At 36.9% G+C, this 13,090-nt stretch overlaps 1 protein-coding gene across 4 annotated transcripts in view; it reads left to right on the forward strand.

Annotated features, from left to right (window-relative positions):
• The window catches only part of adam11 (ADAM metallopeptidase domain 11), a 54,454-nt gene that overhangs the window by 433 nt on the left and 40,931 nt on the right, over window positions 1-13,090 (forward strand). For all 4 annotated transcript variants that reach the window (XM_079846259.1, XM_079846258.1, XM_079846257.1 and 1 more), the window contains exons 2-6: window positions 199-368; window positions 6,165-6,241; window positions 6,330-6,396; window positions 7,549-7,631; window positions 10,676-10,739. In XM_079846259.1, the coding sequence (XP_079702385.1) occupies window positions 199-368; window positions 6,165-6,241; window positions 6,330-6,396; window positions 7,549-7,631; window positions 10,676-10,739 (461 nt within the window). The remainder of the gene's footprint in view (window positions 1-198; window positions 369-6,164; window positions 6,242-6,329; window positions 6,397-7,548; window positions 7,632-10,675; window positions 10,740-13,090) is intronic.

The following is a 13,090-nucleotide window of genomic DNA, read 5'->3' on the forward strand; positions in this document are numbered from 1 at the left end:
AGGTGCAACGAATTCTCCATTTCACGGATGGCCCCGTTTTCTGTCACGGGCATGGCTGTGAATGTTCAGTGTCGCGCCGCAATGCCGCAGGCTAGATAAAGTGTAGTGGCTGTAAACACATTGGAATTATTAATACATCGAATCATGGCTTTGACGATACAGTTTTTTATGCATGTGTTTTATGCATTATGTTGAAAGGCTGGGGCAGCAGGATCAAACGGGACGGAGCGGAACGGGGACGCGAGCAGAACGCGTATGCGGAGGAGCGCACGGAGCCTCAGCGGCTGCTGCAGCGGACTGACGCGGAGGAGGAGCTGCCGCACGGGCACTTGGGTACCCTAGTAAAGAGTGATGCTGATGGAGCGCATGTGAGTAACTCTCCACCGATACATGAAATCAAAACTGACCCCTTTTACTTTCTTAAAGCTCATGTGGTATTGTTTACAATGCACAATCCATGTGGCTCGCCATTCCAGACAAAAACAAGCATATATTTTCTTCCTAAACGTTCACCAAAATATAATAACTTGCTCTCGTTTTGAAATTACCTTACTCTTTGGCTGATTTCACTAAACCCTCTTCAACCATCTGCCCCTTCTAGGCCTACTCATTTGACATTTTCCCCAGATAGGCCTACAACATATCAGATATGTTAACACATTCAGATGGAGACCAACGTCCAATCAGTTCCCCATTTTTCAAGTTTCATATTTTCTCACAATTTGAAACACATTAAATTAAGGATGTTAAATGGCTTGTGAATACTCTTTCATGTTTTATTAAGTTTTAAAGAGGCCATGATTTGAAAATTCAGTTTTTGGGGGCTTTTATTGTGTGGGAATTATTTTGATCAATTTCATTATGTGTCTGGTTGCCAATATAACAGTGTAGTATTCTCAGCTCTGATCTCCATCTGGGCCTTCTGCACCAGATGCAATCCAAGGTTCCACATGTACAAAAATCTCAGAATACCATGGCAACTACTCTCTAATATGATTGGCTGATTTATTATTATTATTATTATTTATTTTTAAGTGATTGATTCCTACATCAATTAATTTGGCCTTGATAATGATGATAATAATAATAAAAAAACCAAGCTATTAAAAACGCCATCTGTTATGAAGACTATAGGGCAGAGAGAGAATTGGCATCAAGCCCTTTTCAGAGAGGTAAAGTGCACATTAACAGGGTCTACTTGTAAGTGTATACTTTAATATAATAATGGCTTCTTGCCGTAGAGGAGAGTGGAATATAAACTGCTAGAGGAAGAGTAAACTGGCCTGTCTCAGTGTAGGCCTATATGTCTCAGACTGAATCTGTGTTGAATGTTGAAGGGTTAGTTCACCCAATAATTTTGTTATCATTTACCTCATCTTCAAAACACAAATGAAGATATATTAATGAAACCTGAGAGATTTATGTCCCTCTTGAAAATCATGTAACCAAAACTTTGCTGATTCAAAAAGTTAAAAACACTTGCTTGATGCGCAAAAACAAACCTTATTGGGTGTCAAGCAAGCATGTTTGAGCTTCCATACCATATTTGTTGTTATCTATGTTTGTGCGGCAATCTATTTTTATATGTGAATAAAAGCCTAAATTAAATCTGTTCTTCATATAAAGTGATTGTATTAAAGGGGACATATCATGAAAATCTGACTTTTTCTGTGTTTAAAGTGCTAAAATCGGGTTCCGGGTGCATATACCAACGCAGAAAACGTGAAAAAGGGATCAGATTTCTCCCCCTTTCTGACTTGGAAAGGGATCTTATTATAATATTACCACCCCTTAATCTGTTAGTTTCAGTTACTCACGAGACTTGACGTCTGACAGTCAGTTTTCTGTGTGTGTGTGCTTCAGATAAGAGCGCTTAGTTTGTTTAGTTTGGTTTGTTTTCTCCTGCCGCCGAGCCACAGGCATTCACTGAATGACCCATATGCTCGCGAGGTTCCCGACTGCTGTTGTAAGCAGACAGTTTGGTCACAATTATGATTATGATACTGATACTGATATGATACTCGACACCACCCTCACCACCCGCACATGCCTGATCTTGTTAGTATTTGGCAGAGAAAAATGGGCATAATAGTTCTCCTTTAATATTAAGTACATCCATAAAATGCAGTTTCTCTGCATTTTTTTTCATCCACCAGCAAAAATAGTTCCAAAAGAAGGCAGACCATCGACTTATGGGCATTATACAACAAAACCATACCAAAGAATCAACCACCAAAAACATGACACTGAATGTTGACGTCAGACTAGTTTAAACTTCAATAAACCCATTGATCAGACACCACTTACAATTGTTTGAAAAGTTCTGCCACTGTTTTCCAGCTCTGCTCCCCATTCTCAATTTCCTGCTCCTCACTCACTGGTTAAAACACTCTGCTTGGCCAATCAAATTAGAGGATGGAAGCTTTTTATTCAAACCTTTCAGCATTCAAAGAAATATTGTATTGTACCATTAGAGACAACTTTGTACATAAAGCCCTAAAAGGTTCGTATTAGTACCTTAGATTAATAATATATAACCTGCTATACTACTATGAACCTTTTAGGGGTAAAGAAGTATCTTAAAGGGGTCATCAGATGCCCCTTTTCCACAAGTCGGTATTATTCTTTAGGGTCTTCATGTAAGGTCTGTAAAATACTTTGGTTAAAATTCCTCAACTTTTGTATAAAACATTTATACCTCCTCAAAAACAGCTCTGTTCACAGCGACCCGTTTCGGTGCATGTCTCTTTAATTGATAATGAGCTACTGCTCACTCCACCCCTCTCTTCCGTGCGGCGTGTAGACACGTGAAGTGCTGCCTTGGCGGACAGTGTACAGCTGGCTGAGGGCGGAAATATGCTAATATGGAAACTACGACGTTTCGTACGCATGAATTTGGAACTGATAAGTGGTTCTGGTGCAGCCATCTTGATTTTTGGAAGTTGATTCATGAGGCTGAACATTGATTCTTGCTGTTATTGATCATTGCTGTTATGATTTTTGCTGTTATTGATTATTGCTGTTATTTGACATTGCTGATATTATTGATTATTATTGATATCATGCATCTATGACAGGCATGCAAGTTTAATATGCAATGGAACTAAAACTTAAACTCTTCAGTGGTCTTTATATTGACAAATTAATCTTATGAAAATTTTGGAGAGATGTGCCCAACCACTTTTTATAATAACAAGTTTATTAGAAGTAAGCTAATAAAATATATACAATTAAATATAACATAAATATTAGAATATAATACACCATTTTTTACTTTTGTGGCAAATAGCTGCATTATCGCTTCACAATGGAGTCGTGAGCATTTATTTGCTTTATGGTATTGTTTTACCTTCCACCCATCCCTGGCTGTATTTGATCTGACCTAATGTACAGTGTGAGACTGTAAGTTTTTGAATGATTTATTTAGTAAAATAAATGAGTGTGGATGTACTCCCCGCTTCTTGCATTGAGGTAGGTATTCGTTTTCATGCCTCCGACTGCAAGTATTGCAAGGTGATCACATTTCACACCCACACCGTTTCGTCTCCTGTAACGATGGGTGCAATATATACCACCTGTCTGTCAAAGGCCATTTTATATCCTCATAACCTTGAGCTGTCTCACCTGACACTGGTGCATAGTACACGCCAACCCTGCGTGACCGTCCTTTAGGCACCGGACCCGACGACTTCTGTCTGAATCTGTCCTGTGACACCTAATCTCCATTGTCCTTTCTCACTCTCAGAAAGGCAAAAAAGTCCAAATGTAGGGCTAGACTTGATTTTTAATCATGAGTTTGATTGGATGGTGAAACGTGTTCTCTATATGACAAGTTTTTGGAGCGGAGGTGTTGATGTCTGTTTAAAACAGAAAAACTGTTTCAGAGGGAGAGCAAGTTATTACATTTGGATGATTTGATTGGGTTTGAAGAAAAATTTGTTGGTTGAAAGCCGGAGGTCGCTGAGTGCATACACTATTGGTTTCTAGTAGGCATTTTTGTTTCACTGTAGTATCCAGTTGTATCATGGGGCTGCATCACCCACTAGCAGAATGATCACTGTCACAATAGAAATGGCTCTACACATAGCGAGTCTATTATTTAACTAGCTTACTGTGTACTTACATTAAACAAGAATTATAATTGTTAGGCTTTGTACAATGTACTTGTGTTTCTGTTGTATTGCAAAACACTTTTGCTGCTATTGAGGCGGGATACTGGTTAGGTTGGGGACAGATTTGGTGGTACTGTATGGTTAGGTTAAAGCAGGGGTTTCAAACTCTGTATCTAGAGGGCCACAGCCCTGCAGAGTTTTAATGCACCTGATTCAGCTAATAAAGTCCTTCACGGCATGCTTATTTGAAAATAAATATGTGTGTTGGGTCAGGGTTGGAACTAAACACTGTTGGACTGTGGACTCCAGGAACTGAGTTTGACACCCCATGGGTTAAAAGGGAGGGTTAAGGTGTAAGAGAAGGGTCGACAGTATAATTATAGATGTAATTACAGAAATTAATTACAACTGGCTAATTAGATGCAGGTATTTTAATATATGTTCACAATAACTGCATTGTATAAAATTATTAAATTCAATGGCAAACCTTGAGTTTTAATGCAATATAGTGCAATATAACCTGTATTAATATTTATTGTATAATCTATTCGAATCAATTTCTGCAGCTAAACACAGGTATATGTGAATGTTTAATATTTTCTCTGTAATTACATACATAAAGCAATATATTTTTGTGTTAGGTTGGCAGTGTCAGTGTGCATTAGAGACACCCACATCAACGATTTCAATATAGGCCTATGACTTTTCCTCTCCGAAAAGACCATAAACATTACAGATAACATCTGAAGGAAATATTAATTTACATACACATATCGTGTATGTAAATGAACAAAAACTAAATGTACAAAACTAATCCTGTGAGACTGAGATGCTGCAAATTGGGTGATTTTAGGTCAATGTTTTGGCTGTAAGTCAATGATGCCCTCTGTCAGTAGGGAATAGTAAGATGGCCACTTGAACACTAATGGCAGTTTAGAACGTCATGAGCAATCCAGTTATAGATCAATGCAACACAATATTTAAAAGCATAAAGCTACATAACACATAAATATTGGGTAAAATATTACATTTTAAAAGTGCAGTGTGTAGTATTTATAAGGATCTATTGACCAAAATACAATATAATATACCTAACTATGTTTTCAGTGGTGTAAAAATACATAATGAACCGTTATATTTTATTACCTTAGAATGAGCCATTTCTATCTACATACACCGCAGGGCCCCTTACAGTGAAGTCACCATTTTCGCCACCATGTTTCTTTCTACAGTAGCCCTAAACAGACAAACTGCTTTACGCTAGTTAGCTAGCTACTCTCTGCTGTCTCAGACGATGATATCTTTGTCCTGTGTCGGCTACCGTAGCTTCTCTATGTGCTTCGAAAGGGAGGGGTGAGCGCTGTGCGGTTGAAATTTGCAAATGTTTATTATTTATTTGATTAAATCCAGTTATAATCACTGTCATTTTTTTTCCTTCACTGAGCCCATTAAAATGCATTCTGGGATTAACTTCACTGAAAACTACACATGTGGTGCTGACTTCCATCTTGTCCAGAAGAAGATAGCATATATGGAACAGTTCCTATGATGCCTTAATATGCTGTCTGGGTGACTAGGAATCATGTTAGTTGAAATTATGTTTAACACATAACTGACTGTAAAATATATATGTAGATAGATATGGTGTTTTGATATTTGGGATAGGGCTATTGGGCTAGTTTTGGACCTTTTTTGGGCGACACTAAATATTCAACTATATTACTGATCTGCCCGCATTGACACTATATGATAAATGAAATGAGCCGAATGACATCCCCGTTTTCTCCAGAGTTTAACACTGTGAAGCTGCTTTGAAACAATCCGCATTGTAAAAAGCGCTATATAAATAAAGGTGACTTGTCTTGACTTTACTTTTTTTGATTGCCTATTGGGCTAGTTTTGTTTCACAGGCTTGGTTACCCTGTCATATACTTTAACAAGACTTTTTCTATGATGAGATCCTGTCGCCCTGTGTTCAGACACCATTGTTGATGAGGAATAGCTCCTTTAGTATGTAACCAACCAGCCTTTATCTGTTTCTCTTTCTCTCAGCCCATTCATTTGGCTCAGATCTCATTCCTGGTGAAGGCCTTTGGACTCCAGTTTATTCTAGACCTGGAGCTTAATCAGTATGTGCAAAATCACACACTAGCAGAGACACATAATGTTCTCATTCCCTCTAAGCTGTATATTAATGGTGTATGTGTGTGCCTGCAGCGATCTCTTGTCGTCTAGCTATGTTGAACGTCACTTCGATAAGGATGGGCAACCTTTTCAGAGTCCGGTAAGGAAAACAATCTCTCTTTTTCTATTTTTATCCCTTTATATTGATTTTGTTTGGGATTAATATCATAATGACCAAACATGTTTATTAATATATTACAAAGAATGTCTTTGTATTCATCTTTGGATTGTGTGCAATAATATCGTAGTAATATGGCTTTATCAGTTTTTGTTACAAACATACAGACACACACACACAAAAAACACTAGCTTGCTTCCTAGTCTAGTTGTCTAATAAACCAGGCATTGTATATTACGAGTATTGTTGGCTCTTTGACTAATTGCTTTTGCTCCTCTTTTGTATGTCGCTTTGGATAAAAATGTCTGATATATGCATAAATGTAATAATAAGATTCCTTAATATTTGTATTTCACCGTGGCTCTTAATGTATCGTCAGTGGGTCTGGGAATATACCCATTCCCTTTCTTAGTGCTCGACTTTGATGCAGCGAGGCAAAGCAGTCTGGGAAAGCATCCGCCCCTCCTGTTCAGTGTCAGCCACATTTGACCAATCACAACGCTGTTGCCATGACAACTGCTTATAGACAGTTCTAGTCCACTTTGGCCAACTGAGTCAGAGAGAGAGAGAGAGACACAGGAAGAATGAAGCATTGAGTGGAGAAGCTGAAGTCATTAAGCAACTACACTGCAGCAAAGACAGAGAAACCAGGACTGCAGTGCAGGAAACTACAGCCAGACTGGTCAAATGAAATCCCAGAAATAGTTGCAAATATAGCTCAGATATAGCAATCACACCACTGACATGAAAATCTCCCACGCATTCAGTGTGTGGGTGCCCGCTTACAGACCCCACAGCTCTTAAATTTGATTGAGAGTGTGGCTGCGGACATGATGAATGATTCTTCAAATCCTGTGTCTTGTCAAGTAGAGGTGTGCTGTTTCTTAACTAAGTGATTAGATGCACAATTTCCACTATAGAGCTAGAATATCATAGAGTATCATCTATTTTCACGCCAGACAGGACGAACGGCGTGCTAAAAGCGTTTGATGGACATTGGAAAAGTGATCTGATGAATTTTAATGGGAGAATGTTGCCTTGGTTACTGTCATATTTGAGGGCTGTTTAGTGTTCACTGTGTAATCATTTCACTTCAGTGCAATGTGTGATGGTTTGATGTGTGTGAGATTTCAGGGAGGAGAGCACTGTTACTATCACGGTCACGTGAGAGGAGTTCAGAGGTCATGGGCAGCTCTTTCCACCTGTCACGGCCTACGGTGAGCAACCCTTTAACTGCTTCAACAATACAATACAAAAAAAGTGTTTATTACCCTTGAAGAAACACTTCATTACCTCAGTTGCTTTTTATGGAAGCTTGTTTCCACCACGGAATTAAAAAAATCTCACAATTCAGACTTTCTTTTTTTATATAGCTCACCATTCTGACTTTATTTCTAGCAATTGCAAGTTTATATCTCACAATTCGGAGAAAAAAAGTCAGAATTGCGAGTTTATACAGTATCTTGCAATTCTGACTTTATTTCTTTCAATTCCGAGTTTATAACTATATTTATAATTCTGCCTTTTTTCTCAGAATTGTGATATATAAGCTTGTAATTGTGAGTTGTAAGGTCAGAATTGTGGGATATGAATTTGCAATTGCAAGTCAAAATATTTTTTTTTTTTATTGTTATTATTAATCCATGGCGGAAACAAGCTTCTATCATTTTTACTATTGTTTTTAGTATATGCACTTTGGTGACATCGATATCAAAATGTCTGTTTGGGCATTTTTGCACTATTCCAAACTTGTTTTTTTTTCAGTTAAATAAGTGCATCATCCAGGTGTCCTATGTTATAAGGTGTCCTATATTATAGTATCTTAATGCCTTATAATCGCAATTAGCAGATAAGAGCTGAGCGATAATATAGTTTACACTTTATGATGATACAAGCAATCAAACCATTAAAAATGCTATGTAGTATATATCACCCTTCATCAGTATACAGTATGTAAAATGTATATAACATTTTTTATATAAAGCTGGGTGATAATATAGTTACATTTTTATTTCTATATACCCGGACCCACTTTATATTAGGTGGCCTTAACTACTATGTACTAACATTTGAATTAATCATTTGATACGTTGCATTTATTGTGTACATACATGTTTTTACATTGTACTTACATTTTTAAAAATACCTGCATGTAATTACATCTGTAATTAATTTCTGTAGTTACATTTGTAATTACACAGTTGACACTTCCCTTACACCTAACCCTACCCTTAAACTTACCCATACCACCACACCTGTCCCTAACCCTACACGTATCCCACCTCAATATCAGCAAAGGTGTTTTGCAATTCAATATGAACACAGTAAGAACATTGTACTTATTTTTTGATGTAAGTACACCTAATATAAAGTGGGGCCATATTGATTAATAATACATTGTTAGCTAACTGTGTGCTTTGTATATGTACATTTCTGAAATACATAACTTGGACACAGTCTCCTCTGATAACAAACCACTTTAAATTGTAATGTAGTCGCATGCATTTTCTGTGAAGCTGCTTTGAAACAATATGTATTGTGAAAAGCGCTATACAAATAAGTGTGAATTGAATTTAATTGAATTTAATTGAATTTACATTTCATTGTCGCTGTACTTGTACACTGCAATGACAATAAGTTGAATCGAATCTAATCTGAAAAATCTAATGTTGCAACAAGCAGTTGAGATTTTCTATATAATATAGATTGCCATATGCACTTTATGTACAGTTTAGTGTACTGTACTGTATGTATGCGGATATGTTTATAACAATAAATTGTAGCACTTTACAATAAGGTCTCATTAGTTAACATGAATTAATGCAAACTAACAATGAGCAATACATTTGTTACAGTATTTATTCATTTTTGTTAACGTTAGTTAATAAAAACACAACTGTTCATTGATAGTTCATGTTAACTCAGGTCCATTAAATAATATAACAGATTCAACTGTCACGGTGAGTTGTAGAGAAGCGCACGATGAAGGAGTAGAAAACATAGTCTTTATAAAATACACACACAGGACTTTGTGGGAGAAACTTAAAGGGATAGTTCACCCAAAAATGAAAATTCTGTCATCATTTACTCACCCTCAAGTTGCTCCAATGCTGTATGAGTTTCTTTGTTCTGCTGAACACAAAAGAAGATATTTTGAAGAATGTTTGTAACAAAGCAGATAGAGCAACTATTGACTACCATAGTAGGGAAAAAAATACTATGGTAGTCAATAGTTGCTCTATCTGTCGGCACCAATAGCCTCGTGGGCAGTGCACTGACATATTGCGCTGTTGCGCTTCGGGCGACCTGAGTTCGAGTCCCGGCTCGTGGACCTTTCCCGATCCCGTCCCCCTCTCTCTCTCCCACTTCGCTTCCTGTCTACCTACTGTCCTATCATAATAAATCTTAAAAAAAAAAAAATTAATAAAAAAAAAATTGTTGCTCTTTTCATCTGCTTGGTTACAAACATACTTCAAAATAACTTTTGTGTTCAGCAGAACAAAGAAACTCATACAGGTTTGGAACAACTTGAGGGTGAGTAAATGATGACAGAATTTTCATTTTTGGGTGAACTATCCCTTTAAAGGATTAGTTTACTTTAAAATGAAAATTACCCCATGATTTACTCACCCTCAAGCCATCCTATGTGTATATTACTTTCTTCTTTCTGATAAACACAATCAGAGTTTTATTAATAAATATCCTGAAGCTTCCAAGCTTTATAATGGCAGTGAAAGGGGTCCACGAGTTTGAAGCTCAAAAAAGTGCATCCATCCATCATATACAAACTCTGCGGCTCTGGGGGGTTAATAAAGGCCTTCTGAAGCGACCAGGATATTTATTAATATAACCTTGAGGGTGAGTAAATCATCGGTAATTTTCATCTTAAAATGAACTAATTTTTTAAACACAACAACGTATAACAGATACCAGACAGAAATAAGGAAACTAAGGGCTTAAAAACATGGGGAAACAGGTGTGTGGAAACCAGGGAAACTAACTAAGAACTCAGGCAAACAGGAACAAAACCAAAACAGAGCATAACAGAATATACATGTTACAACTACTTGATTTTAATTTATTTTAATTATGTATTAGTAAATGTTAAAATTTACATGATCAGAGATTAGATCATCAACTAATTTTAACAAATGCCTTATTGTAAAGTGTTACACAATAAATCCATTTTATTGAAAGAGTATGCATTTTTAAGCTTTATTAGGGTTGTTGTCTCACATTTGTGATGTTGGTGTGTCTACAGAGGGATGTTCTCAGATGGAAACTTTTCATACAGCATCGAACCAGTGCACAACAGCAGCGATCAGGTCAGAACACAGCTGAAATATTCGTCTCTCTCATCTTTGTCATATGTCTCAGTCCTGCTCAATGAGAGACAGAAGAGACAGCTAAGCACTGAATATTAGCCACATGCTCAGAAATGTGCATTACTTCGGTTGACTGACAGGTCAATCAGCAGAAGTCTGTATGTGGGACGGAGGTGAAGAGCAGAAGGAGGGGTGTCGAGTGAGAAAATATGAGACAGAGCAGCTTATGCGTGATATTAACAGCACTGTATTATCATATCGAAATCTGTCACTTTAAAATGAATTTAGAAATTCAATATAATAAGAAGAATGCCTTTTGAACAATAAAAAAAACAGCTTTCTGCTAAGTAATTAATTTGTACCATTTAAAGGTTAAACTCTCTACAGCATCTGTGGTCTGTTGATTACCAGAGAACTTCATTCCACTCGTCTCTCAATCTAAATACATTTACAGTCATGCACTTGTAATAGAAGCCTAACAGGAACAGCGAATGGAGGGTGTAAGAGCAGTAATGTGACATTTGTATTTTGATTTCAAACAGCCGCATTCGATTTTCATTTTGTCATTTCAACTGTAATGCTGTTTGAATGGTCGATTTGAGGAGGGGCTACTTTTTTAAGATGGAGGAATAGAGCTCTGCAGTGATTTATTTTCTGTAGGTAGGCCAACACAGAAGTTAGCATCACCCTGGTTCTTTTGACTCATTTCCATTGTCTTTTGGATAATTGCAAAAAACAAGCTCTCTGACCAACAAAAGTTTATGATTCTTGCTCGTTTTGTTCATCATGATGACCTTCACAAATGAACACAACTTTCATCTGATGAAAAATGTAAGCGTAGGCTAAAAACAAACTACACCATGGTTTCGAACATCACCACCACAAAGAATAATTTCAAAGCATGTGATTATAAACACAATGAGGCTGTGAAAGCGCACTACTGAGTAGATGAGTTTACCTGTTCGGTGTGATAATGTTTAATGTCACCTACCTCTGTAGGTCTATGTAGACACTTGTAGCAACCGCTTTTTATCAAGATTTTTTTCAAGCTTAAAAACGAATCAAGGCAAATATCTTGAGCTTCTGTTAACTACAGACCCTTTTTCAGACATTTAACCAAAAATCCATAAATAAAAACAATGACTTCAGGATAATGAAACCGGAAGTGCTAAATGAAGTGCTAAATTTTTGGCCTATGAAAATTGATTATCCTTGCAGCACTCTATTACAGTAATGCCATTTCTGTAGGAGGAGTTTGTTCCAAGACAAATACAGAAGCCTCAAAAGTTCACCCAAAAATGAAAATGATGTCATTAATTACTCACCCTCATGTCGTTCCAAACCCGTAAGACCTACGTTCATTTTCGGAACACAAAAATTTATTTAATATTTTTTATGTGCTTGGCCAATAGTGAACCGGCGTTTTGCCGTAAAACCCGGTAGCTCTTTACTTTGTGAATAGCCCAAAGTGAATCGTGTAAGAGAGTTACAGGGAAGAGAAGAGATTGTTGAATAAAATAATTATTTTTGTTTGTTTTTGCACTCAAAAAGTACCATTGTCACTTCATAACATTGAGGTTGAACCACTGGAGTCACATGAACTAATCTAACAATCTTTTTACTACCTTTCTGGGCCTTGAAAGTTGCAATTACGTTGCAGTCAGAGAGCTCTCAGATTTCACCAAAAATATCTTAATTTGTGTTCCGAAGATGAACGAATGTCTTTCGGGTTTTGGAACGACATGAGGGTGAGCAATTAATGACAGAATACAAATTTTTGGGTGAACTAATTCTTTATTTTAAGCATAGATGGAGAATAATTTGATTTCTTCTATTTGTGTGAATTGAATTACTTTAGAATTACTGTGGCACAATTTTTGGTGCATTGAAATAGCATGTCAAAGAGATGATAAACCACAGAGCTATTCACTCTTTTTTCATTTCACCTTTTCTTTTGCTGTTTTTCTTGGTCCTTTTATCTGTATTTGTTATTTATCTCTCTTTCACTCTCTCTCCACTCCTCTTTCGCTTCTCTTAAATGGGTCATTTTCATAAAGTATTCAAAGCCAAATGGTAAGTGTGTCTCTGTCTGGGTAGATGGGAGATTAATAATGGATAGTTGTGTAATAGCCTTACATGTCAGAGCTCAGTACATCAGCGAGCGTTTCATCTGAGAGGAAACGTTACCCAACAACAGAATTTGAGCAGATATATACAGTTATCAACAACATTTTCATACTATATGGTATCAATATTTATATACCAAATATTGTGAGTTTGAATCACAACATGACTTTGCAGCAGGACTAGTTAAGGGTGCGGCCTAATTTTCTCAAAGGGCTACAAAAATA

The sequence above is a fragment of the Gobio gobio genome (assembly GCF_949357685.1).
Source record: "Gobio gobio genome assembly, chromosome: 20".
In the NCBI taxonomy this organism is placed as follows: domain Eukaryota; kingdom Metazoa; phylum Chordata; class Actinopteri; order Cypriniformes; family Gobionidae; genus Gobio; species Gobio gobio.